General features: G+C 44.5%; 1 protein-coding gene across 2 annotated transcripts in view; it reads right to left on the reverse strand.

Annotated features, from left to right (window-relative positions):
• The window catches only part of CNTNAP2 (contactin associated protein 2), a 999,981-nt gene that overhangs the window by 370,539 nt on the left and 604,221 nt on the right, over positions 1–25,221 (reverse strand). For both annotated transcript variants that reach the window (XM_083577628.1, XM_083577629.1), the window contains one exon: positions 22,926–23,075. In XM_083577628.1, the coding sequence (XP_083433754.1) occupies positions 22,926–23,075 (150 nt within the window). The remainder of the gene's footprint in view (positions 1–22,925; positions 23,076–25,221) is intronic.

The raw sequence follows: 25,221 nt of genomic DNA on the forward strand, positions 1-25,221 counted from the left end.
TGCTGAGAACTATGCAGGAACATCTGGGAAGCGTGAAATTGGACAGATAGAGGAGTTTTGATTCACACGTTGGTCCAAAAGCTGCAAGATCAGGTCATTTCATGCAAAAACCATCCCTACGCTAGACTTGCTCACCAGCTTCCTCTAAGATCTGCTCCTTTTCTGGTGTGATTTTTAGTCTCTGCAGGCTGAATTGCTGGCACAATTTATCCTTGGCTTTAAGAAAAAAAAAAAGGCTTGGTTCATTTCTCTGTTCTAGTTCAGGCAGGTTTTGTTCAATTCCCTGGTCAAAACCTGAGTTTCAGTACACACACGCAAACAAGAACGAACACTGGGAAGCAGGAGAAAACACAACAATAGATTGAGACTGACAGAATGGCAATCAGTGGGAAAAATGGATGTAAGCAAACTGGCAGCTGCACTATGGAGTCCAGGCATTTGTAATATTAATGTTTGCTTCAGTTTTAGGAAGCAGCTGGAATTATTCATGAAGGGACTGGTGCTTACAAACGAATAAATTTATCTTCCTTTAAATACAAGTCTAGATCTGAGAGCTCAAGTTGTACTACTGTGCACTGCCTGCCTCGGCTGGGTCATGGGGGGGGCGGCTGGGGTGACAGACTGAATGGGCAGCGCCAGTGGAAAGGCCCTACTGGAAGGCGGGGGACTCTCCCTCCTTGGAGGTTTTCATGCAGAGGTTGGAGCTGCCAGGGCTTCTTTAGCTGTGGTTCCTGCATTGCAGGGGGTTGGACTGGATGACCCTCAGGGTCCCTTCTACAAATCAAATCAAATCAAATCCATTTATTGTGAGGACCATGCCTGTGCACAAACATCAACACTACAATAGTTAAAAATATTAAAATTCATTACATACTGTGCCAACAAAACCTTCTTCCCACAGAATAGAAAAGGAGGGAAAACGAGCAACGAGTTAAACAGACGATGAAGGGGTCTTTGCATTGTCGTCCATAAATCTTTCCCTGGCTTTCATGGCCTTCATCACAAAAACCGCTACCACATGGGTAATGCGTGGGTTTGCATCGACTAACAAAAATTTTACTCTATCTTCAGGACTGGTTATAGAATTGGGTATAATTTGCAGCAATGCGTCTCTAAAGCCCGAGTAAATGGGGCAATAGAGGAGGTAATGTGTGAGATCCTCTTTAATTTTCATAAGGCAAGGACATAAACGGTGTTCTACTGGGGTTTTTGTGTATCTACTGGTCAAATAAGCAGTTGGCAATGTTTGGAACCGTGCCATAGTAAAAGCTCTCCGAAGGGTGGGATCAGTGATCTCCACCAAGTAGTTGGCACAGATTTTGACTGCTTTTACTCGAGGGAACCAGTAGGAAAACCCAGAGTTTTTTATCTTAGTGGAGTCCAAAAAGGTGTCTTTTTCAAAGATCCATTCCCGAACTTTATCAGGGCTCCACAATTTGAGAGTATTAAACTCAGGTAGGTTGTATCCAGATAAAATGTCTAGTAGATTTTTATGCCAAGTGGTATTATTTTGTAATGATACAAAGGCTTGTTTAGCCAATAAGGTGTTCGGGGCATCTATGAGGTTGGTGAAAAAACGCAGGAATCTTAAGTGGGCCCTGGCAGACACAGAGGGTAATCCTACTTCCACTCTTAGGAAAGCTGCCGGAGTGCTCTGAGGGAGGCCTAGAATTCTTCTGAGATAAAAATTTTGGAAGATTTCAAGCCGTTCTAGCAGCTTCTGATTCCATCCCCAGAGTTCTACTCCGTATAACATCTGGGGAATCACTTTTCCAACAAAAGTTTTTAGTGCCGGGGTCACCAGTTGCCCTCCCCTCGAATAAAAAAAACTAAGCAGAGCACCAATTGTCCTACGTGCTAGAAGGGCTACAGTCTTGAAGTGGGCAAGCCAGCTAGATGTAGCTTAGAAAGTGATACCAAGATATTTAAAGAGAAGACATTGTTCAATTTTGTGTTCATCTAAAGACCATCTGAATGTGTGGCGAGCTCTAGTAAATACCACAATTTTTGTTTTATCATAATTTATCTTTAGAGAGTTTTGGGAACAATAAGCTACGAGCCCCTCCAGCATGCTATGTAGGCCCCTTCGAGTAAGTGCCATGACCGCCATGTCATCAGCATATAGCAGTATATTCAGGTGTTTGTCTTCCAGGGCAGGAGCTGATGACTTATACCTTGCCATATGTTGAACAATGTCGTTTATATAGAAATTAAAGTGGAACGGCGCTAATAAACAGCCCTGTTTAACCCCTTTCCCCAGTGGCAGTGGGTCAGTATAGTTGCCTGACATCCCAGTTCTAATTTTAACTGTGATGTCTGTATGTAACTCTCTAAGTATTTTGAAAAGTCGTCTATCTATATCTGTGTCATATAGTTTTTGCCATAATTTGTCCCTACAGATTGAGTCAAAAGCGGATGTAAGATCTACAAAAGCCACAAAAAGTTTGCTCTTATGTGTCTTTGTATACTTATCTATCATTGTCTGTAATACCAAACAATGGCCTATTGTACTATGGCCCTTTCTAAACCCTGCCTGTTCCGGATTAAGCAAGTTAGAGTGGTCAGCCCAGTCAACCAATTTATTTAACAGGTGGCGAGTATAAAGTTTATACACAATGTCCAGGAGACTTATGGGGCGATAGTTTGAGGGGTCTTGGGGGTCACCCTTCTTATAGATGGGGGCTACCAGGCTCAGTTTCCAATTTTCTGGGATTTTGCATGTATCATTTATTACCGTAAAAAGTTGGGCCAAAAAAGCAGCCCACCACTGGACATTTAGTTTAAGCACCACAGGAGGAATCATATCTTCACCAGGAGCTTTGCCATTCTTGAGTGTTTTAATTAGCTGTAAACATTCTAATTCGGTAACAGGATCCCAGTCCATTAATAGATCGTTTTTAAGAGGAGGAAACTGGCTCGGTTTAGGGTTAGGGTTAGGGTTAGGGTTAGGGTTATATAGCCGGGGAAAATGTTGGTACCATAAGTTAGATGAAATACTGTTGGTTACAGTTATCCCTTTGGGTGAAATTCCCTGAGCAATTATTTCCCAGAACTTTTTGTCGTCCCGCAATTTAATCGCCTTGTCGAGTGCCTCCCACTGTTCCTTTCTATAGAGGGATTTCTTAAGTTTTAGAGTATTTTTATAATGAGAGCGCCACCTGTGCAGGTTTTCCACTGAGGACAGGGTCCCTTCCTGTTTTACCTTATTTTGTAATTTCCTGAGCAAAGATCTTAGATTCCTACAGTCTTTATCGAACCAGGCCCTCAAATTATTTTGTTGTTTGGGAGGGTTGGGGTTCGTGAGTAGTGGGAAGAGCGACTCTGAGACCTGCTGAAATGTTAGAAAGGAGGGTCCCTTCTACAATCCTATGATTCTGTGCAAAGTAGGAGCAAGGGGCATTGCAAAGGAAAAGTGGAAAGTGGGAAGGAGAGCTCAATCATTCCATATGTGCATCTGCTGCTTTTCTTCTCCAAGCCCTGCTTTCCAGTCCGGCTCTGGAAATGCATGTCCCAGTCAAGCAGAGGAAAGCAGGAAGAGGAAACTGGGAAGGTGGGAAAGGGTTGAGCCTGGTTCTCCCACATGACCCTTCTCTCCTCCAATGTGCTTTCGCAGGCTGAAGGCAAGCACAGGGTTGTGAATTTCCTGTTTGCCAAAAGATCTCCTAGATCTCCTTCCAGCCATAACTGCCTCTTTTAGCAGAGACAGCGCTGAACATTCCCAATACTCCTAGCTTAGCCCCACCCAAACCAGATAATTGGCATTAAATATTTAGCAACACAGTCACAAAGTATTTTCCATCTCAAGTGAAACCCTCCCACTGACATAGTAATTTGAGAGATGTTTTATGCCTCATAATTGACAGTATATGCTCTAACAATGGTCATAAACCAATTTGCCATTAGCAGCCCATTTGAGGAAAAATATTTAATGACAATTTGCATTTCCAAACACGCAGCAGAAGCCAGGAAAGCTAAATACTTCACAGATAATAATAGAAATACAGGATTTTAAATATTCAATTTTTTGCCATGTAGTTCAATTCCAGCTGGCAGATCAGCTTTAATCCACTGACTAGAAAACTAGATAATGTCCTCTTTAAAGGGAAACTGCACTAAAAGTGACATCATGATTTATTGAAGAAATTTTAATCAATGTTTCTGTAGCAGCCCTAGATTACTGCTTACACATAATGGGATTTACTGTGTGCCTTGCCAGGGGCTAGGAGCGAACTGGGACTTTAAGCACACTAGGATTTAATTGGCTTTCAGTCCCAGACACAAACAAGTACCTATAGGTTGTTTATAGGGTAGCTGCAGGAAACACCAATTACAAATTTAATTGGGGCACTACTCTGGTTTCTTAGAGAGAAAAAAATCAGTGATGAAAACTGCTCCTTAAGTAACAATTAGGCAGGATAGACAAAATGACTCCTTGTTAACAAAAAAACAGGGTGACAAATTGCTATCAAAATAACATAATTAATCTTTTTGGTAGCACTGGAAGACATTTTTTTATGCTTTTTTTAAAAAAGTATTTCTCTTCCCCCTGCAGTTTAATGGATCTCAACGAGAGCAAGGGGTTACATCTTGCTTCCGTGAAGGCATTATCATCCCTAAAGTTTCTACAAGATTTCTCCAAACTCAGGCAGTCTGTATTGGTTTAAATAACTGGCTCACCTACCAGTGTCTTGGGGAGGAAGAAAAATATTTTCAGTGATAAGTCAATGATTAGTGGAATGTAAATTCTACTGGTTTCAGCAGGGAAACTGAGCGTGTACCTCTCTCATTCAGAGCGTGTACCTCTCTCATTCTCCTTAAAGCACTGTGGGCCTCTTCACACATCATGGTGGCCCCCAAGCAACCATCAAGAGAACCTGGCCAGCTAGGTGTTCCAACCTTGTGCCAGAGGTTGGCAGGGCTCCATAGGTTTTATTTTGCCATTCAGACTCAGGGCTACCTACCTTTTGAGGGTACTTTCCTTCAACATATAAACTGTAAATTGATCTTCTGAAGCTTTGAGAAAACCCTTCAGCATCCCCTGTGCTAAGAGCTGGTTGGATTATGGGATGGAGGTGGGAAGGGGCAAGAGCTGTGAGACCAACTCTGGGCTGTGCTCCCTATAACCTGCTCAACCTGTGCAGCTATAAGTAGAGAGTTACAAATATGCCACAAGTCTTCATATTTGCAAACGAAGTCCATTGTTGCCTCTCTGAAGAAAGCAGAGCCTGCAAAGCTGACCTATGCTTCCCGCTGCTCAGAGGACAAGGAACATGAAACAAGGCTATTCCCAGCAGCCTTTTTGCCAACCTTTGTTAGCTCCAGCTTCAATTTAGTTTACATTATCACAAAAGAAATCAGACAATCCCACGAGAGCTTAAATTTCACTCACTATCCATTTGCTGGAGCAAGAATTGTTAGCTGCAAGGAAGTTTGAATTGAGATAAGGCCCAAACACGACTTTTTAAAAAGGAGGAGGAGCCGATACCACTTCAAAGAACTGATTGCAGGAATACTTACGAAGTGAAAAAGTAACATTAAATAAATACATGTTCTGTTTTGCAGCTGCCTGTGTTCCAAGGAGCCAGCATATGACTTACATTGGTCCCTCCCCAGGGAACAGGCAGCTTGCATGTGTCTCTGGCTGCAGAGGGAGGTGCAGAGCTCACTCTCACCTGGTGCAAATAGATGCTGTGCCCCTCAGACTCCTTTCCATGGAATCTCCAGCCCCACAGGGCCAGGGGGCTCTAGTAAGCCCTGTAGATATAGGCAGCACAGATAGATTGTGTCCTCATCTATTTGGGTGGTCTGTGCAGAATGCTTCAATGACTACTTTGTTAATCTCTTGTTGAATATTGAATGTTTCTAGCATCTAACTTTTCATTGAATCCTTTCCCTCTCTATGAGTTGAACAATGCTATACCTCCTTGGGGCTTTTGTCAGAAATAAGCAGCATTTTGGGTCAGAATTTTTTGCCAGAAATTGTCGACAATTTACAAGCAGAAGTGTCTGAATGAAAGAAATGTATCTGAATTTCTCATATATTTTGTCTCACTGGGGTTTTCATTCCCCTACTCCAGACCTCCAGTATTGATTAGCAGAGCCTTGCAAAATATCTGCTTCAAACACTTCTTTGCAGGAATGGCTGGCCAGGCATATCTCTCAAAGGGACCCATGCAACTGCTCACAAGAGGTGCATCTAGGTGCATATTTCTCTACGGCTTGGTAACTCCCCCCCCCCCCATAACTGGCCTCAGGTAATATTCTTGACAAACTGTTGCCTGGGAGTGTGTTTGGGGAGGGGGAGCCTTAACCCTCTCCCCACTTTTTCTGAGTCCTGGAATGTTTGGAGCAGAGTCCTGGCTCAGGGGCAGAGACAGGCTTTCCATTCAGAAGCTCCCAGTTCAGTCCCCAACATCTCCTGGTAGATTCGGGAGGGGCTTCTGTCTGAAATCCTGGAGGGGCGCTGCCAGTCAGTGTAGACAATACTGAGCTACAAAGAACAATAGTCTGACCCACGAGACGGGCAGCTTCCTAGGTTGCTTTGGGGAAAGAGGCAGAAGAGCCTTCCTTCAGTGACAAACATAAACCTCAACTGTGGAAACACAGTCCTCCCTCTGCCACAAGCCCAGAGCAACTTTGCAGAACACACATGCACAGCCTCCCTCCCTCCCTCCCTCCCTTCAGTGTGGTGTAGTGGTTAAGAGCAGTAGTATCGTAATCTGGGGAACCGGGTTCGCGTCTCCGCTCCTCCAGATGCAGCTGCTGGGTGACCTTGGGCCAGTCACGCTTCTCTGAAGTCTCTCAGCCCCACTCACCTCACAGAGTGTTTGTTGTGGGGGAGGAAGGGAAAGGAGATTGTTAGCCGCTTTGAGACTCCTGAAGGGGAGTGAAAGGCGGGATATCAAATCCAAACTCTTCTTCTTCCTTCCTTCCTTCCTTCCTTCCTTCCTTCCTTCCTTCCTTCCTTTCTTCCTTTCTTCCTTCCTTTCTTTCTTTCTTTCTTTCTTTCTTTCTTTCTTTCTTTCTTTCTTTCTTTGTCCCCTGTGTGTTCTGAAGATTTTCTCCTCACTCCTTTATACCTTGGAGATTCCCTGCAGAAGGTTGGACTGGATGACTCTCAGGATCCCTTCTACAATTCTATAATTCTATGACTCTCGTGTGAATGACTGCTGCCCTTTAGACTACAAGAGCACCCGCGATCTCCTTTGCAGTTACATATCCTAGGCAATAGGCCATTCCAGAGCTATCTTGAGGCCTCCCCAGTCGAGTCTTAACTGCCTTCACACTTTGTGGTCCCTTCCAACTCTATAATTCTGTGACTGTGACTCACAGCAAAGGCCTGTAGCTTTTACGGAGAGAAGCTGCCATACTATTAAACATTTTTTTCTGACCATCTGGAAATCCATTGTGAGATTGCCCCTCTGCTACAAGGTTTTTCATGAGGCAGCTGCACTTCATACATCCCAGAGCATAATAACATCATAAGAGCCATTCTGGATCAGATCAAAGCCCATCTAGTCCAGCTTTTGTTTGCAGAGTGGCCAACCAAACGTCTGTGGGAAGCCAAGCGGGATATGAGAGCAACTGCGCTTACAGCAGGGAATGGGGAAATCCTAGACTTAGGTTCCGCACTCTGCCCCCGGCAGCCATCCTGCTCCAAGGCAGTTGCAAAGCCGCAGCTGACCAAGCCACGCCATAGAAGCACTACCCAAATAATGCATCTGTTGAAGTCGACATGGCCCTTAATGTCCCAGCATGTTGGCACTTCAGTGAACATGAAAAGACCCTCAGGGTCTCGTCCAACTCTACAATTCTATGAAAGGATTCTATGCCAACAATTCTCTTCTCAGGTAAACTTGGCATTTGCCTCACCTGTCACCTAGCAGTAATCATTCCAGGAGGCTGTCTCAGTGGAAGAGATCAGAAGCAGGGCTTGCTCCGACAGGCATCTTCTGGCCCCAGACTGTTTCCTCCTGGTCATTTTATGAGTGACTGTTCCAGTAGTTCATGCACTGGTTGCTTCAAGAATAGATGACTGCATTACAAAAATAACTGCAAACGTGACATGCAGGCTGGCAACACCAGCCGTGCCCTCCTGGGCCTGGAGACAGACAGGTTCTGCTTCCACTGCAGTGACCAGAGGAATGACTGCAGGGAATAGCGCAGGAATTTGTAAGAAGCCGACCATTTAGCATGCCAGCACTGCACTTTGGAACTCCCTGCCTCTTGAGGTCAAACAGTCACCGTCGCTGGACTCTTTCGGCACCTGCTAAAACATTCTTGTTCAGATAAACCTACGCAGATGCTTAGAAAGTTAAGGCTAATTTTAATCTGTTTTAGTATCTTAACTTTTGTATGTTTTAAGTATGGTTATAAACTTTTCTCAATTTTTATGTTTTATCTTTTTGTAAAGCAATTTGTGGTTGTTGTTTTTTACAATCAAGCGGCATATAAATTTTATGGCTAAACAAACAAACAAACAAACAAACAAACAAATGGCATCCGTGCTATTTCTCCCCCTCTTTCCCTCTCTCCCTTTTCCAATGTGTTCAATCTAAGCCACGTCTTATCCTTCTATCCCAAAATCAACAGACTATCCTCAGACTTGCCTCTGACATTGCCATTTTCAAAGCAGTCCATTGTACCATTTTCTACCTGTAAGCTGTAAAATATATTGCCCCCAATTCTATGGAATTAAAATTGTAACACAATAAAATACAATACACAATAAATGTGAGAAGCAATAAAAAAACCACTTTAAAATCATATAGCATCTAGCGCAGCACATTGCAATGGTGACAACATGCCAAGAAAAGACAAGTGGCCTACGAAGACACTCAATGATTTTCAGGTGGTCTGGTGCCAGGGGGTGGGGGGAGATTGGGAACCCCTATAGTAAGTTATTCCCAATGGGATGGGACCGGTACAGGATGCAGAGATTGCCCTCTCGGCTAGGAATGGATGAATCTGTCAATTGCAGCTCACTTGATTTCACATTCCGCCATCTTAAATTCCATTCTCCAGACTTCTGCAGGAATTTGCTTTTTTTAAATGTCCAAATGAAAATTAGCATTTTTGTGCAAATTTCTCCTAATAAACACATTTAGTATTCACTTTTGCCTAATTTTCACATTTTGGAAAAGTATTTCCCCCCCCTAAAATAATGCATTTTTGCATGTTTTCACTCATACATTTTATGTCCATTTTATGTCCATTTTTGTACACATTACTTGGCATTGTAAAAATTGTAGCTGTGCAAATTCCAAAGGATACCTGTGTTTCAGTCTTAGCTTTGTTTTTTAAAGTTCAAATTTGTTTTTTTTATGAAATATTTATTAAGATTTTTCAAATTCAATACAAAAAAAATCAAAAAGAACAAAAAATGCAAAAAAGGAAAGATTTAAAAACACATGAAATTTACAATTCCATATTTTCATTACCATATTTTCTAGACTTCCCCACACCTCCCCTTCTTGTATTCCAATTCAAATTGTTTGTTCAACAAGTTCCTATCCCCAATTTTTAACCTTTTTATATTTAATTCATTTTTTAAACTTATTTTAACTTATAAACATCAATATTTGTACCTCAATACACAAACCTTTTCCTAAAGTCGACCCTAATTGCATTCCACGAATTTCCCAATTTTCATATTAATAACCAGACCAAAAAAAAAAAAAAAGACAGATCATAATTATACACCCTTTGGATTCTCAAACCCCACCACCCCCTTTCCCGGTTTCGATCCCCAACAAATATCCAGTCTTAATCTTCTATCAGCCTGGAGATCTCACGTCCGAGGCTCTTAATTCTCTCTCAGTTCCTCTCTGCCGGTTTTTTTTGATAGTCCTTAATATTAAACTCCAAATCTCGGAGGAGCTCTGTCCCAATAAAGTCCAAGTTTCTTCCAGCCAGACCTCCATACTTAAAAGCAAGGTCCAAAAGTCCAATTGTCACAAAATCTCCAGCTTCCACTTTAATCAGATTTGTAATCCATAGGTCTTCAGGTCTCCACACAAAGAGATCTCTCCATTCTTCCGTCACCAATTTAAACCAGAATTTCATCATCCAATACTTATTTTCCTTTGTAGTCATCCTGTCAGGCCTTTGGTTTGATTTCTTGTTTCCCTTTATGAGCATGATATCAGGCCTCTGGCTCTCCTTTGTCGTTTGCAAAATTACAGCTCCTCCTTCCTTCTCCTCAGAAACAACATATATCTCTTTCTCCACACTTTCAGAATTCTCAAAGTTCTCTTTTTGTCCAGCTGCATGGGCTTCCTGAGTCAAGTCCTTATCGAATTCCGTAATGTTATTTACTTTTAAGCTCAAGGTTGTTACATTTGTAGCCGAAATCCTCAATTTGGCCTTGTAACTTTCCCAGGAGAACAAATACTCTGTCCAGCCCAGCCTGAATTTTCCCTCTTCCAGCCATTCTTGTAGTGTCCCAAATCCCCCTCTAGAGGGATTTTGGTAACTTAGTATTCTTTCCAGTTAAAATCCAAAAGTCAGGTTAATTTGTATCAGTTCTTACTTATTTTCAACAAAATATAACCAAGTTGCAGCAACTGTATCCAGCAGAGACAGCAGAAACAAAGTTCTCTTTCTGAAGATGGCGGCAGGCTAAGCAGTCAGCCCCAGAGCTCCACAAATTTTAACTGAGTTTTAATTGATTTTATCTCGTTTTAACTCGTTTTAGACCAGTATTTTATTTTTATTTTCTTTTATTTTTCTTAATTACAACTGCTTCCCTTAGCCGGAGCTTGAGAGCAGAAGATTGTAGAGCTGTGAGCAGAGAAAGTGCCGGATGAGTCAGCGTCTTGAAGATAAGGAACAATAGACGACACCATTAATCTTGAAAGCCTGTGACTCCCACGGCGAAGGAGCTCAGCAATTGGTTTTAATTACTTGCCTAGAGCAGCAGCAACCTTGACGCTGCTCTGCCCCTCCGTCACTCACTCGCCGGGTCTCTCCACAGTCTCACGACCACTCAAGACTGAAAGAAAGTGGTGAGGCAGAAGCAAGGAGGCGACGAGGTAAGACGCATTTGCCGGAGTTCACTTCGAATCCACCCTAAACTTTGTGCTGCGGCTCCCAGCCCTTCAAGCTCTTGCTGAAGATTGTACCAGGGTGTTGGAGCCCATGCCAGGAGCTCACATTACTGATAACTGATAACTGTAAGCCTGCATCGTAAATTAGCTTTAACGAGCAGATAACTGTGTTCTCCGGCAGTCTTGGAAGCAACCTTTGTCTCTCTGGCTTTGCGCCGGCCCACACCCGGCTGTATTTCTATTTTTACCACTTTTATTACCTTCTAAGCACTGCTATTTTAAAAGACTCACAACGATGGGCCAAGGCAAACGCCGAAGGGATTGTGACGAGGTTTCGCCCTCCCCAAGAACTAAACAATCAAAAACCGACCCCCCCGTGTCTGGCAAATGGTGTATCCCCACTGATCACTGCTATAGGGTGAAAACTCAGAACCGTTTCTATCCTCTAACGTCTCCAGAAACAACGTCAACTCCAGAGGAATTATTTTTACCCCAGACTAAAACTGCGGACGGCAAGCTCGGAGGAAGAGGGAGCCCCCCACTGGGGGTGGTGCAGGACGCCAGAGCCGAGGACTGCGCTAGACTAGAACAACATGAACATCTCCATCTTGTGGTCAGAACCCTTAATTGCATATTCAAGAAGATTGATGTCCTATCCTCCCAGCTATCTAGCCTTGAACAGAAAATTGACAACCTCGGGTCAATGTCTAAACCAACTGTAGATACGGGGGAAATGAAGTGCCAGAGGACCTTACACTCAACCAAAAAAGGAAGTGAGATCCCTAAATATAAACCAAATACTGCACTGAAACATCAAGCACTGTCCCTGCAACCTAAGAAAATCTGCCTAAATATCGGGGTAGGGTCAGCAAGGTGGCTCACCTTGGGTGGGGTTAAAAAGCAACTAAGCAACCTCCTAAACATAGAAATCACACAATGCGATCTCATTGCAGTATTACCTTTGAACCAGCACCTCAGGCAACAGAGAGTGATGCTTGCGTTTTACTCTCCAAGGATCCCTTCAGCTATCATCAGGCAGAAATCACTCTTGGCTAGGTACGATATCATCCCAACAAGAGTTTTTATGGATAGCATGATCCATCCCCTTCTACTTGCCGACTACGGCACGGAGCGGACCCTGTCGGAGAGGTCGGGAGCATCTCGGGATATTGAGCCTCCTTTTCCGGAGGATACCCATCCGTACCGAAACTGGACTTACCCTACGTCCCCACGAGCTCTAAAGGAATCCACTGGCGCATGTAATTCTCTGACCCCGCCGGAGGAAAGAGAGCTTTTAGCCACCTTTGGCAACCTTCCACCGAGGGAACAACAAGAAATAATTGATAGATTAGAAGTACTTAATCATCAGCTCATATATGTCCAGAAGAACGGAAAAGTCCTGCCCACTTCTCAGGATAACCATGCCAGCTTTTCGGAGTCGTGTTCTAAGGAAGCAGGAAGACTTCCACACCTCAGTCCAGCTCCTAAACCCATGCCTCCCCCACCTGTGGGCAAAGCCCATCAACGCTTGGCAGACCCAGGTTTTGCCTCACAAGTTGGCCTTTCATCTCAACTCCTGATAAATTTTGACTCGCCCTCCAAGAGTCCCCCGCTGAAGAGTGTAATTCAGAGTCCCCTCCACCAAAACAATTCCTTAACATCTAATCCATCAATGCCGGAATTGGAGTCCTCATATTCTCCTGAGCGGCACAGACACGACATACAAACGGTATCTGTACGTCGAGCATCCCCAGTACCTTCGCTAGCATCAGGTCAGGGGAGCGTTCCACCTACATCAAAAAATGATCCGGATTTGACTGAAGACCCGGCCGGACATATAAATCAAATGGTTTCATTGGCGACCTTCAGACCTCGCGGTGGGGCAGTCTCTGCAAATCCCGTGGAGCCTCCTAATGAAGTGGCCACCCTTGGGTTAGCCAGCAGGAGACCCGCTCTGTTGTCCCAGTCTGAACACCCCACTACCAACTCCAAGATTAGGTACCTCCAGCAGGTGCCTGCCATGCAAAGTAAAATAACTGACTTTTTTGTGGGGTCTGCCCTGCCTCCAAAGGACCCACTTCTCTCCCCGAAATGACAGCGAATTGAACACAACAGGAACTCCCCCCTATCAGTCCTCAGCTGGAACATTGCGGGCTGGAGGGGAAAAAAACATGAGCCAGAATTCTTGGAGTATATCAATCGGTTTCATATCATTTTGTTCCAAGAATCGTGGGAAGTAGAAAAAATTGTGCTAAATGGCTTTGAGCTTCTAGAACTCCCTGCCTGCCCCTCCCTGAAAGGAGGCCGCCCTAAAGGGGGCCTAATAATAGGCATCTCCCTCAACCTACATTCCAAATTTACTCTAGTACAGGCCTTGCCTCCCTACGCCCTTACCGGGCTGATTGCGGGGGAAAAGATCTCGCTCCTAGTTACAAATGTTTACTTGCCACCTGGGGGTTCTTCCCTTGAACTGGGCTCTAAATGGGGCTCGCTAGAAGAGCATTTGCTTTCATGCTATGTTAAGTTTCCTAACACCCCGGCCATAATTGGTGGTGATTTTAATGCCCGTACGGCAGCAAATTGGGACTCGTTGACCAAAGCCAAATGGTGGGTTACCCCAAACCTTGATAATTATGACCTGGAACACATCATGAAGAGAACTTCTAAGGACCACAGAGTAAACGAGGCTGGAGTACTCCTCTATCAAATGGCCATCCGTTTGAATTTGGTCCCCATAAATGGCACATGCCTCCCCGATATTCCAGGGGATTTCACCCACCTGAGCGTTAAATCAAACAGCGTCCTTGATTACCTGTTGGTCTCTAGGGATCTATTTAAGTGTATTTCCACTTTTAAGATCGAGAATGTACAATTTAGTGATCACCTTCCCCCTGTTGCTAAGCTTTCCCTGAACTGGCAGCCGGAGGCTCATAGACATGCGACTCAGATGGTAACCAACGAATCTTTCCAAGTAAGAGGAATCAAATGGTCGGAGACACAGGCTCAAAAGTACCTGGAATTCTTTCAAAAAGAAATCCTCGGGCCCTATCCCAACATAGGCTCTGCCTCAGACGAGCATAGCATAGTATTGAAGCGCTTCTACCATCATATGACTGATCTTACGTCCTTCTTCAGGTTACCACCCAAAAATTTAAATCGAAACGAGTATACTCACGGTGCTCCCTGGTATAATTCTCAGTGCAAACAAGCAAGACAGCGCCTCCGTGCTATATATAATGCATACAAGACCTCTGATGCATCTACTCTGCCAGCTAGCTATGCACAAGCCAAGCAAGTTTACAAACGCACGCAGATAATTGCCAAGCGTGAGTGGCAACATAATCGTTGGCAGGCTCTGATTACTGCTTCAAAACCACACAGATCCAGGGAATTCTGGTCTTTGATTAACAGAAGGGGGAGGAATTCCCCAAGGACAGTCATCTCTGCACCGACATGGGAACGGTTCCTGAAGAAATGCTTCTCACAGGCAGATGCTCCCTCCGACCATCTGATGCACCTGTTTACCCACCTACCTATTTGGCCTCCCACCGATCCTGATGAAATAGCCAAGTTAATAGCTCAGCTGAAACCGGGCAAAGCCCCTGGGCCCGACCTGATCCCTGCTGAAGCCATCAAACTACACCCACAATGGTGGGCCGGCATCTTGGCCAAAACCTTCGATGCAATCAACGCTTCCGGTCTCATCCCCAAAACATGGAAGGAGGCCATTATTGTACCAATTCATAAAAAAGGTTCTCCAACGGAGCCGGAAAACTACCGTAACATCAGCCTCCTTTCGATTATAGGGAAAATTTATGCCAGCTTTTTGATGACTAAATTATTGCGATGGGTAGACGAGACTAACCAGATTGGCCATGAACAAGCAGGGTTCAGAACTAAACGCTCTACAACCGATCATGCGATAGTTCTTTATCATCTGGCACGGAAGTACTCCTCCCCCCCCCGGGGCTACCTCTGTGCTGCCTTCTTAGATCTAAAGGCAGCCTTTGACAGCGTTCCTAGAAATATTCTTTGGGAGAAACTTGCGAAACAGGGCATTGATAGAAGACTCTTATGGCTCATAAGCCAGCTCCACGAAGGTACCCTTGCCAGAGTGAGATTCACTCCAGCGGGCGACCTTACAAACTCGATACCAATAAACAAGGGAGTGCGCCAAGGATGTATATTGGCTCCCTGCCTATTCAACCTATTCATCAGCGACATGCGAGCACCCCTAGTCAACTCATCTCCAAGTACACACGCGCCTAGACTAGCGGATTACCGCTGCCCACTCCTTTTATATGCGGACGACGCGGTAATTCTATCCTATACACGTGTTGGACTAACCAGAGCTCTGAAGATCTTTGCCACGTATTGTCAACTCAATCAATTAACCATCAACCATGCCAAGTCTAAGATCCTGATCTTCTCCAGAAGCCGGAGATTATACAAATGGAAGCTTGGTGGGGCAAAAATAGAGCAAGTCCTAAAATTTCAATACCTAGGAGTCATTTTTCAATACAATTTGGGGTGGAAAGCTCACATTCAACACCTACTTAATAAGGCCAAAACCTTGTCATATGCGCTCCTCCGATTCTTCTTTTCGGACGGAGCTTTGCATGTTCCCTCGGCCCTAAAGGTGTTCAAGGCAAAAGTGGTTGCCGTGCTTGCTTATGCTGCCCCGCTCTGGGCCGTGATGACAGATCTTGCTCCCCTTGAGACTCTGCAAAGCCAATTCCTACGTCGGCTCCTAATGCTCCCCCTGTGCGTAAGCAACGCAGCCATGCGACTAGAATTGAAGGTCGCATCCCTAGAAACTTGCCTGTGGAAGCAAGTCTTCAATTACTGGTTATCATTGTGGCATAGATTACCAAACCATTACCTTGCCCAATGCTTATGGCGAGATGAATTCTCCAGCCTTTGGACTAGCAGAATTCATGCCAAACTCCTGAGTTATGGAATCTCTCCCTCAGATTCCCTAAAACTAGACCAAATCACTGCTCAGAGACTGATCCGCCAAAGATTGGATGACATCGATTTACAGCGAAATTATACGCTGGGGGGAGGTGTTTGTTCGCCCCAGAACATTGGTATCACTTTAACTTACTGCGTTCCATCATACCTCTCCTCCCTTTCGACTGTTGCACATAGACTGGCCTTCACCAAAGCGAGGTTTAACGTTTTTCCCTCCAATGTCCTGAGACATAGGTTCTCAAAGGGTCAAGCCCCCGCCGTGTGCGAATGTGATAAGGTGTCGCCGGAGTCGCTCCAGCACATTATGTTCACTTGCCCCTTGTTTAATGTGCTACGGGCAAATTTGTTGGGATCAATCATACAGAAACTAGAGGGTACCCCACCAAAATTCCACCTTGCCCAAATCTTGCAGGACAAGGATACCCACACGACCCTGAAGGTGGCTAGGTTCCTAGTTGCTGTCCTTTCCCAAAAGCGACGCCAAGGAGCTCTACAAGCTAATTAAGGCGTAGTATGCCTTTCCATTTCATAGTATTTTATTGTTATAGTAGTGTTTTAGCGATTGCTTTTTTTTTTCTCCTTACGGCACAAGCTGTTATTTATGTGTTGTTTTTACCTGTATGGGCCTATGGCCGTAATAAATGATATTCTATAAAGTTCTCTTTCTCCTTTTTGACAGCTAATTTTGACAGCTGTCAAACTTCTCTATATCTCCTCAGCAGGCTCTCTCGCGAATCGCTCCCGGGTCCGGGGGGGGGGGTGGCACTTCAACTCTCAAAATTAACTCTTATCCTCCAGCACAATTACTTATACTTGTATCGCCAAATCGTGAAATTAATATCTTTTATCGAAAAGACAATTCTCTCGACCTTAGTTAACTAGTCCTTGCTTTAGATCTTTTACAAGGCGGGGAGGCGGACTTCCTGTTTGCGCCTTCCCCGATCGTGCCAAATTCCAAAGAAAATTTACTTTAAAAGTCCAATTTCCGTACTACTCACGGGTTGTTACTTTTAGGGTCCGATTGTTCACAGGAAAAAGTCAGCGCCCTCCGACCATGGCTCGCGGCTTCACTCCCCAGGAGAAGCAGTCGACTCTCAGCACCGCGCCACTCACCCCATCCCCCGTTCCAAAGCCTTTAAAAAGGCTTCTTCACAGGTCGGGGGGCGCAAATGGTGCCCACCGAGTCACCAAGTTCACAGGCTTCTGCGCCTGTGATTTCTAAGGGTCCCCGCGTCGCCGCAGCGGCAAGACCCAACTCCTGAAGAGCCGATTCCCTCCGGAGCTCGGAGGGAATCCGCCATTGGCCGTTCGTGCTAACCCGGAAGTCCCTTTAAAGTTCAAATTTGGTAGGTTGTCCTCTCGGCTGCTTCCGGTTGTCCTCAGTGAAGCCCTAGATCTGAATGGCTCTGCAAGAACAGGCTGCAGCATCTGCTTCCCTTGATGATCCCCCCCCCGGCTGCTTGGGCTACTTAATAAACGGCAGTAGTGAAAGTGTAGGAGATACTGCCAGAGAAGGAACAGGCTGACAGTGAACAAGGAAGATTCTCGCAATTTAGATCTTTCACTATTTTTTAATTTGAAAATCAAAATGGGAGAAGAATGAAACGCAGGGCTGGATGGAACCATTTCGCGGACTGTTCTCTCTGCATTTTATTCCCCTGAGCACTGGGCGTTGGGGGGGGGGAGGCATAAGCTGACAATAAGGAGGCACATAAAAGCTCTCACATCTAAATGTTCAAACATTTTCTGTTGTGCTTAATGGTCTCATTTTTCCTCCAAAACTCTTTTGTTTTATGCACATAATTGCCAAAGCAACAAAAGGCAACACAGTTCTCAAGAGGCCTTGTAGGGGAGAGGCTTACTTCTTTAAAACGCTCAATTCCTGGAAAAAGGAAAGGGAATTAAAGGTATGTATGTATTGGGGGGTGGGGGGAGAGATGTCTAAGGTAATGGACGCTTAAACCAAGATATATTGCACGTGTCCTACCAAACTACGCAGATACACAATCTGTGCAGATGCACACATCTTTTCATAACTCAAAGAACTGAATGCACATTGTCTTTTCCCCTTTTCCTTGTTTAAAGTCCCTTAAGACTATCTCTGAATCTTCTGGGAAGAAAGCATCCTGAACACAACAAAAGACAAAGACAGTGAAAGCACTCAACATGATATACTCACAGGCATAGGAATAAAGCATTCCCTTCTGGCTCAGTTCTGCGCACCGCAACTGGAAAGGCCGTGACAATGCCTTCTGATATATAATTCCCCCATTTCCGAATATTAATTACTGGACATTTCACAGCCATCAGGTCTAGCATAGGCAAAAACTAGTTTAAAAGATTGAAAATGCAATCTCAATCCTGAAGAGAGTGAAGTCACAGAGGCACCTCAAGAGATAATGAGCACGGCATTCCAAGGGTTTAATTCAAACAAAGGCTGGGGCTAAAGACTGCTGTGATGCCCCACTCTTGCCCTGCAATGCTGTCCTCGAATCCAGTCTGACAGCAATGATGGCGGCATGGGAAGCAGGTCCAGGGGCTGCTGCTGCTTCATTCGCTCCTTCATTCTAACTGCCTAGTCAACAAAACACCTGGGGATTTTCTAGTCTAGGAAGCAAAAGAAAAGCACTCTGCATGATTTCAGAGGCACTCTCTTGCAGCCACCATGTGCAAAAGAATTTTTTTTAAAGGTACAGCTAATGTATTACAAAATTGAAGATTGAAGTCCAGTGGTGTAGCATAAGTTGCTGCTGCCTGGGGTGGGGGAAGTGTTGCACCCCCCTGTGGACTGGGCAGCCTGGTGGTACTGGGCCATAACACGAGGAAGGTGTATCCACAGCTCCCTTGCACCCCGGAGCCCAGCGGAGGAGAGGCATGGTGATGCTGCTGCCACCTCTCCCACCGCCAGGTCAGGCCTGACCCGGGAGTGGATCTGTGGTCTGGTGGCGCTAGGATGCACACCAGAGCCCAGCGGAGGAGAGGCGCGATGGGGTGGCACCGCCACCCTCCCCATCCCTCTTGGCCAGCCGAGGGGCGGGGCACACATGGACATCCTTCACCAGCCATGAGGAGAAGGAGGTGCTGCCGCTACAAAGCTACAAAGTCCTGGCCCAGGCGCAGCTTCTCTCCCTGTGGCTCCAGCCTCAATGAGGGAGCCTTTTGTTGGGATGCCTTGGTGTGCCGCCTGAAAAAAATGTGCCCAGGATGATGCCCCCCTCCCCGCCCATGCCTGCACTATGTCACTGTCTAAGACTACCTTGCTACTTCATATTCTAGCCTCTTTGCTGTCTCTCCCACTATTAAAATTTAGCTATATACTGCTTTGGGTTTGCTTTCCTTGCCTGCCGGATTCCATCAAGTGCCATGCACACTACAGGGCCACATCTGGCCTGCACATCTCATGACCCAGCTAGTTGAAAGCTGTGTGCTGTGGCCGGCCACATATTTCACAACTGCCTTAGATTTGCTCTCTCAGGCAAACAGCAAAAAAGTTTATTGAGCTTCCAGTGAACCTCCAGTCATAATTGGTCTGCGGCTATCAAGATGCTCAGGCTTGTGTTATATAGAGAGACAGACAGTGATACAGACATAAATCCAGCTGAACTTAAGCAGTGAAGCAGATTCCCTCCTGTTTATAGCTTTGGATGCACATCCGGATATGGCCCTGAAGTACTGAGGAAAAAGCATCCGGGACATGGACAAGCAGAGGCTGAGAGGGGGCTGCTTGAACAGAACAAAGCATCATATCTGTCTCAAACTTTGCATGTTCCACGGCTGAGTTCTAAAGCAGAAAACAGATTCCAAGGCTCAAGCCTTGGCTCGGAAAAAGCCCCACAAAAAAAGAGTTAAGTATTTTCTGTTGGTTTTGAACAGAATTCCATATGATCACTGTTAGACTCAATCAGCTCCCAAGCATTTAATGCAGGCAGAGAAACTCACAATTCATCACACACACAAAATCTACAAGGAATATTCACAAACAGTGGTGTGAGAGCGTTGCATTTTTGAAAAGGTAACTTTCCAAAAAGATGTTGCTTTATGTATGCTACATAGACACTGCAATACTGCACTCCAAACACAGAGGCTTGTTTCTGAAATCCTGCTGGGGGGAAGCTTGTAGTATTTTAGATGTGACATTTATGCAACTTTCTTGGGAATAGGTTTCAAAGAGTAAAAATCATGGCATGTGTGACCAGATTTCTAAAAATACGCACTGCAAATCCAAATGAGTTTATTCTTGATGAGTCAAATTACCTTTGGGAGACTAAATTAAAAGAAATGTAAACAATTTCCCCAGGTTTGCCCTGACTCTTCATCCAATGGGCCTTTGGAAGAGTTTCAAAAGGCTATCAATGTAGCTATTAGCCTCCTATGCTCTTTTTGTTTTGGGCCTCTCCTCTGCTTCTGACTTCATATGCTTCATAGAACATACATGAATTAAAGCACATTAAACAAATTATCCATAGCTTGCAGCACTTCCAACCATCCATTTTCACACATAGGTTTGTATACATCATTTAAAGTTTCAGGTTGCTCAATACAAAATTACTGGCTTTACCTGTTTTCATTCATGTGCAAGTATCTACGCCCCAATCCAAGGGAAGCCACATGATGCCTCCAGGTGAGACTGAAGAACAACTCCCCAAACCGCAGGCCAGGCTACGACCCGGGCACCTTCCCATTAAGAGGGGCAGGCTATTCTACAGTTAGTCTGGTATATTCCCTAAGTGCTTGACTTCCTATGGGAAGATTTGATTTCAACAATTTATAGCTGCCTGTCATTTGACAATATTTGTTAGAAAACATGAAACATTTCATAGCTGACAAACAATGCTATTTAATATTTGGTGGGATTTGATATATGACACGCAGTTATATTTGTATTTCACAGTACACATCTCATGAAATGCCAAGGTCTAAAGCACTGAGTTTTGAAGTAAAACATTAAAGCCTTGGGTGGCAAATTTCAAATATCTGCAAATATTAATTTCAACTCAATAGAGAACATTTTATACCCAACATGTATGCCCTGTGAAATGGGAAAGGCTATACATTAATAAATATTCATTTCTTCAGTTTGTTTTCTTTTTGTCATGGGTTGTTCTTTCTGAGCAGATGGACACTTCATCAATAGCAATACACTTTACCTCCAGAAAACTCCACTGACTTCCAGAGAGAGGGGCAGAAGGGAAATGACAGATACTCAGAACTCTTTATTGAAGTCTACAGTGCTTTGGGAAAGGCTGCCTTCAGGAAGGAGACGGGGAACCTGGATGGCCAGGCGAATGGAGAACAAAGGCTCTGCTTGTCCATGGATCCTTCTTAATATGCCCATATTTATGTATGACAAGCGCCGGCCGTGGAGGAGCCTCTTCATTATCCTCATTGCCAGAAGAGGACATGTTTTTCAGAGCAGTGAGCCATGCCTATTGAGAGTATTTGAGCCTATCCTTAATGAAGTGTATATTAGCTTTTTGTAAGACTATTTAAACACTAATTTCCATATGTGTTTTAAATACTTCTATGGATGAGAGATAATGAAATGAAATGAAGCAAAATGTAATGAAATGAGAGTAACCTTGAAATGTGTTTGTTTTTATTATTTTGTGATACAGGCAGATCAATGTCATCTGTCAGTCTACTGGGATGGAAACATTTCCTGTCCCCCCCTTTTTTTCTTTTAAATCCAAACAGAAATATAGGCATTTAAAACAATCAATATGAACGATTGGGATCTGGTCAGAAATATAGGCATTTAAAACAATCAATATGAACGATTGGGATCTGGTCACACTTCGCAGAGCATACAAGCTCTAGAGGAATAAAGGACCTAAAGCCAATCTCCCTCATTTACAGGACCTACTAGATACCTCCCTCCGTGAGGCTGTCCATGGCCTGGAGGTCCCAGCTTTCAGGCATGTTTCCTATATCATCTTTGTGGCACAGCTGTAGATCCTTCCACTCATGTGCTTATGGAGCACGCGCACGCGCGCACGCACACACACACACACACACACACACAACCTTTCAAGAGGCCATGGATTACCCAGGAAGTTCCTGACAGGACCTGCTTGGGGGTTTTGCACTCTCCACTGGTTGCATAAATCTTTTGGCTAAGTAGGGAAAGACAAATAAATATATTTCTGGTCTATGTCACTTTTTCATCCCTTTTTCACAACCAGTTTTTTTAGATCTGTTTAGATCTGCATAACAACACATATTTAAAAATACATTTTCTCGCAAAACACACATTTCTAAACATATTTGGACACTTTTTTTGAGCAGAGAACTGTAATGGAGGAAGTGTGAAATTGGATAGATGACTAAATTCTGATCTGCACATTAGTCCGGAAGGTGCAAATAGGTCAGTTCCTATTGGAATGTGCAAATGTTGAATTCCTTGAGCCAATGCTGCAGCACTGCTCTGAGAGGGCTCCTTTGGGACTTGCCTGGGCACTTCATTGCACCAAGGCTGGGAAGCTGTTCACTTTTGAAAGGGCCTCAAAGACAGTGGATTTTCAAACAAGTTCAGTTTACATACAAAAGAGCTCAACCTTGTTCAATGTGAATTTCAAAACTGATGAATATTCAGCTCAGATGAGTCTACTCTGAAAAGGCAACTTAAGGTAGAAGAAGAAGAAGAAGAGTTTGGATTTGATATCCTGCCTTTCACTCCCTTTAAGGTAGTGTGTCTCTACTGGACAAAAGGATGTGCATGCATTGCTAACTCACACCTTAAGCAGGGCACTGTTTGACAGGAGTTTCCTAACAGTAAAATCAAAACCATTTTAAGAATAAAACCATTTATGGTGATGTGATTTGCATTGTTCACAAGGAAAGACCTTGAAAGCAAAATATTCCCCTTTCAAAAACACTCTTAGAACATACAGTAAAAATCTTTACCTCCAAACAGATATTTCTCTCCCGTCAAAACTTTCAGAGGGCTGTTACTTCGAACGGAAGAGGCTTCATCACCGTCAATGGTGAGCACTGCAAAATTTTCCTTTGCTAAGAACCGAACCTCATGCCACTGCCCGTCGTTGAGTCCGGCCCCTGCAAGTGGGAGAAAGAGACAGCTTGCTTCAGTTTGGTTATCTTTCCATTTCCTAATCTGTCTTGAATCTCCTGGGACAGTGGGATAGGGTTAGCTGTAGAATATTGTCAGATAAGTTGTATAAGAAGTAATTTATCAGCCAACATTTGAAAACATTCAACATGTGCAAAATTAGGTGACAGCTGAATGTCTTAAAGTAAAAGATATCCAAATGAATGGTGACAGCTGTCACCCAGTAAAATTTCTCACATTCCTTTGCATATGTCTGGAGAAGTGATGTATCTGTATTGGAGAATAATGGACGCTCACCCTTTCCAGGTGGGCGGGGGTTGCAGCCCCTCGCTCTCAGCCACCATCCCGGCAGACAGCTCTTACATGTTCGCCAGCCATTGGGGTATTCCCCAGCCGGTGCCAGAACCCTGCTTCAAATGGGCCAATCAAAGGCCCCACCAAATGGGCAGTGCCTTGCTGGCTGGCCAGGCAATGGCTGCTGCGATGCCCGGTCAAGGTTAGGGCAAAACATCACAGCTTTGGGTGGTTAAGGCACTGGGTGGAATCCTAGACTTTAAGCGTGGGGTGAAGTGGTGCATCACCCTGTGGCATATTCAGGGTACCCCATTAGAGGGTCTCAGTGGAAGTCTCTGTTCGGAAGCCAAGGGTGGGGCAGATGAGACTTAGAGCTTCCAGTGGTGGCCTTAGGACGGCCACCTCAGTAGATTGATGTCTTGGGGAGGCCATAATCTCTGGCACATTTTTAATCCAGATCGTTGTCTGTTTAAATTTGTTCTGCTACACCTAACTTGGGTCTCTTGCCGGGAAGTGGGACACTGGGACTGGGACTACAATATATGAATGCTGGCTTTCACCAAAGTTTGGATAGTCCCTGTAACATAAACCTTATTCACTCCATTCAAAATGAACTTTGATTTAGAAACATGACTGGTTCACACATTATTTATTGAAGAATATTAAGGCAAGGACATACAAAAAAATTTATTTGATCCAAGTAGTGTGATTTATTTCAGGTGGATAGTTTATTTTTAAAAACCATCACATTCCCAAAGACAATCACAAGCAAATCATTAGATTGCTGCTGACAAAGCACAAGGCTTCTCTAGAGATAATTGCTGTAACCAGAATGAAGAGAAAATGTGGACCAAAGCTTGCTGCTCAATCCTATTTACTCAGAAGTAACTGTGTAGAGAACTGCAGCCCTAGTGCACATTGTTACGAGGCATGCGACTGAACCCATATGCATGTCCAGTGCACATTTGAACCCAACACACATGCCTGAAAGAATTGGAACATTTTGCCTGGAGTCGGGCAGGCATCCATTTAAAATGTGCATAAACCTTGAGCTGTTATACACAATAAAGCGCTTGTCACACCAGGAAGTAGAAAAAGATTGGTTTATGACACATAAAAGAAAGACAAGGAGTAAATGCTTAGTGCTTTAGACTGCAAGTTACAGAATATGCAGGCAGCAACTAATTAATTAGTACGCTCACACCCCTTAATCATAAAGAGTAAAAGAGTCCCTAACTACCCAAAAGTCTAGAGGCTGAGTGACCACAGCAAATTGTCACAGACTCACACTGAAGTGAAAGAAAAAGGAGGCTGGTATACCTGGTCTTGGAGCAAGCGGAGTGCAAACAGTGGTAGAGCTTCATGCTCCAGCACCGGGGGGCAGACAGCAGGCTGGGGCGGGGCTAGCGCGCGTCCTGGGGACAGGGTGCGCTGCCCACAGGGGCGGGGCACGCCGCCTGCAGAGGCATGGCGCCCAGCGCAGGCGGCGGGGGGGGGGGGGACAGCCACAATGGCACCCCACCAGGATCATGCTGCTGGGGGTGGCGCGCTCCCCCTGCACTCCTCTTCCTCTGCCAGTGAGTGCAATTTCAGTGATCAGAAATCTGTGCCTTCTGCAAGGATAGAGGTATTATCTAAGTCCCTTTTCCTTCCTTCCTTCCTTCCTTCCTTCCTTCCTTCCTTCCTTCCTTCCTTCCTTTTTTGTTTTTTTTAAATGATATTTTATTGAAGTTTCAAAAAAAAAAGTTACAAAGGTGATAAGAAAATAGAAAAAAGAAAATACAAAATACAAAATACAGAATAGAAAAAAAGAAAAAAGAACGCTTAAAAATAAGTCCA

This window comes from Podarcis filfolensis, assembly GCF_964270895.1.
Source record: "Podarcis filfolensis genome assembly, chromosome: 12".
NCBI classification, from domain to species: Eukaryota; Metazoa; Chordata; class Lepidosauria; order Squamata; family Lacertidae; genus Podarcis; species Podarcis filfolensis.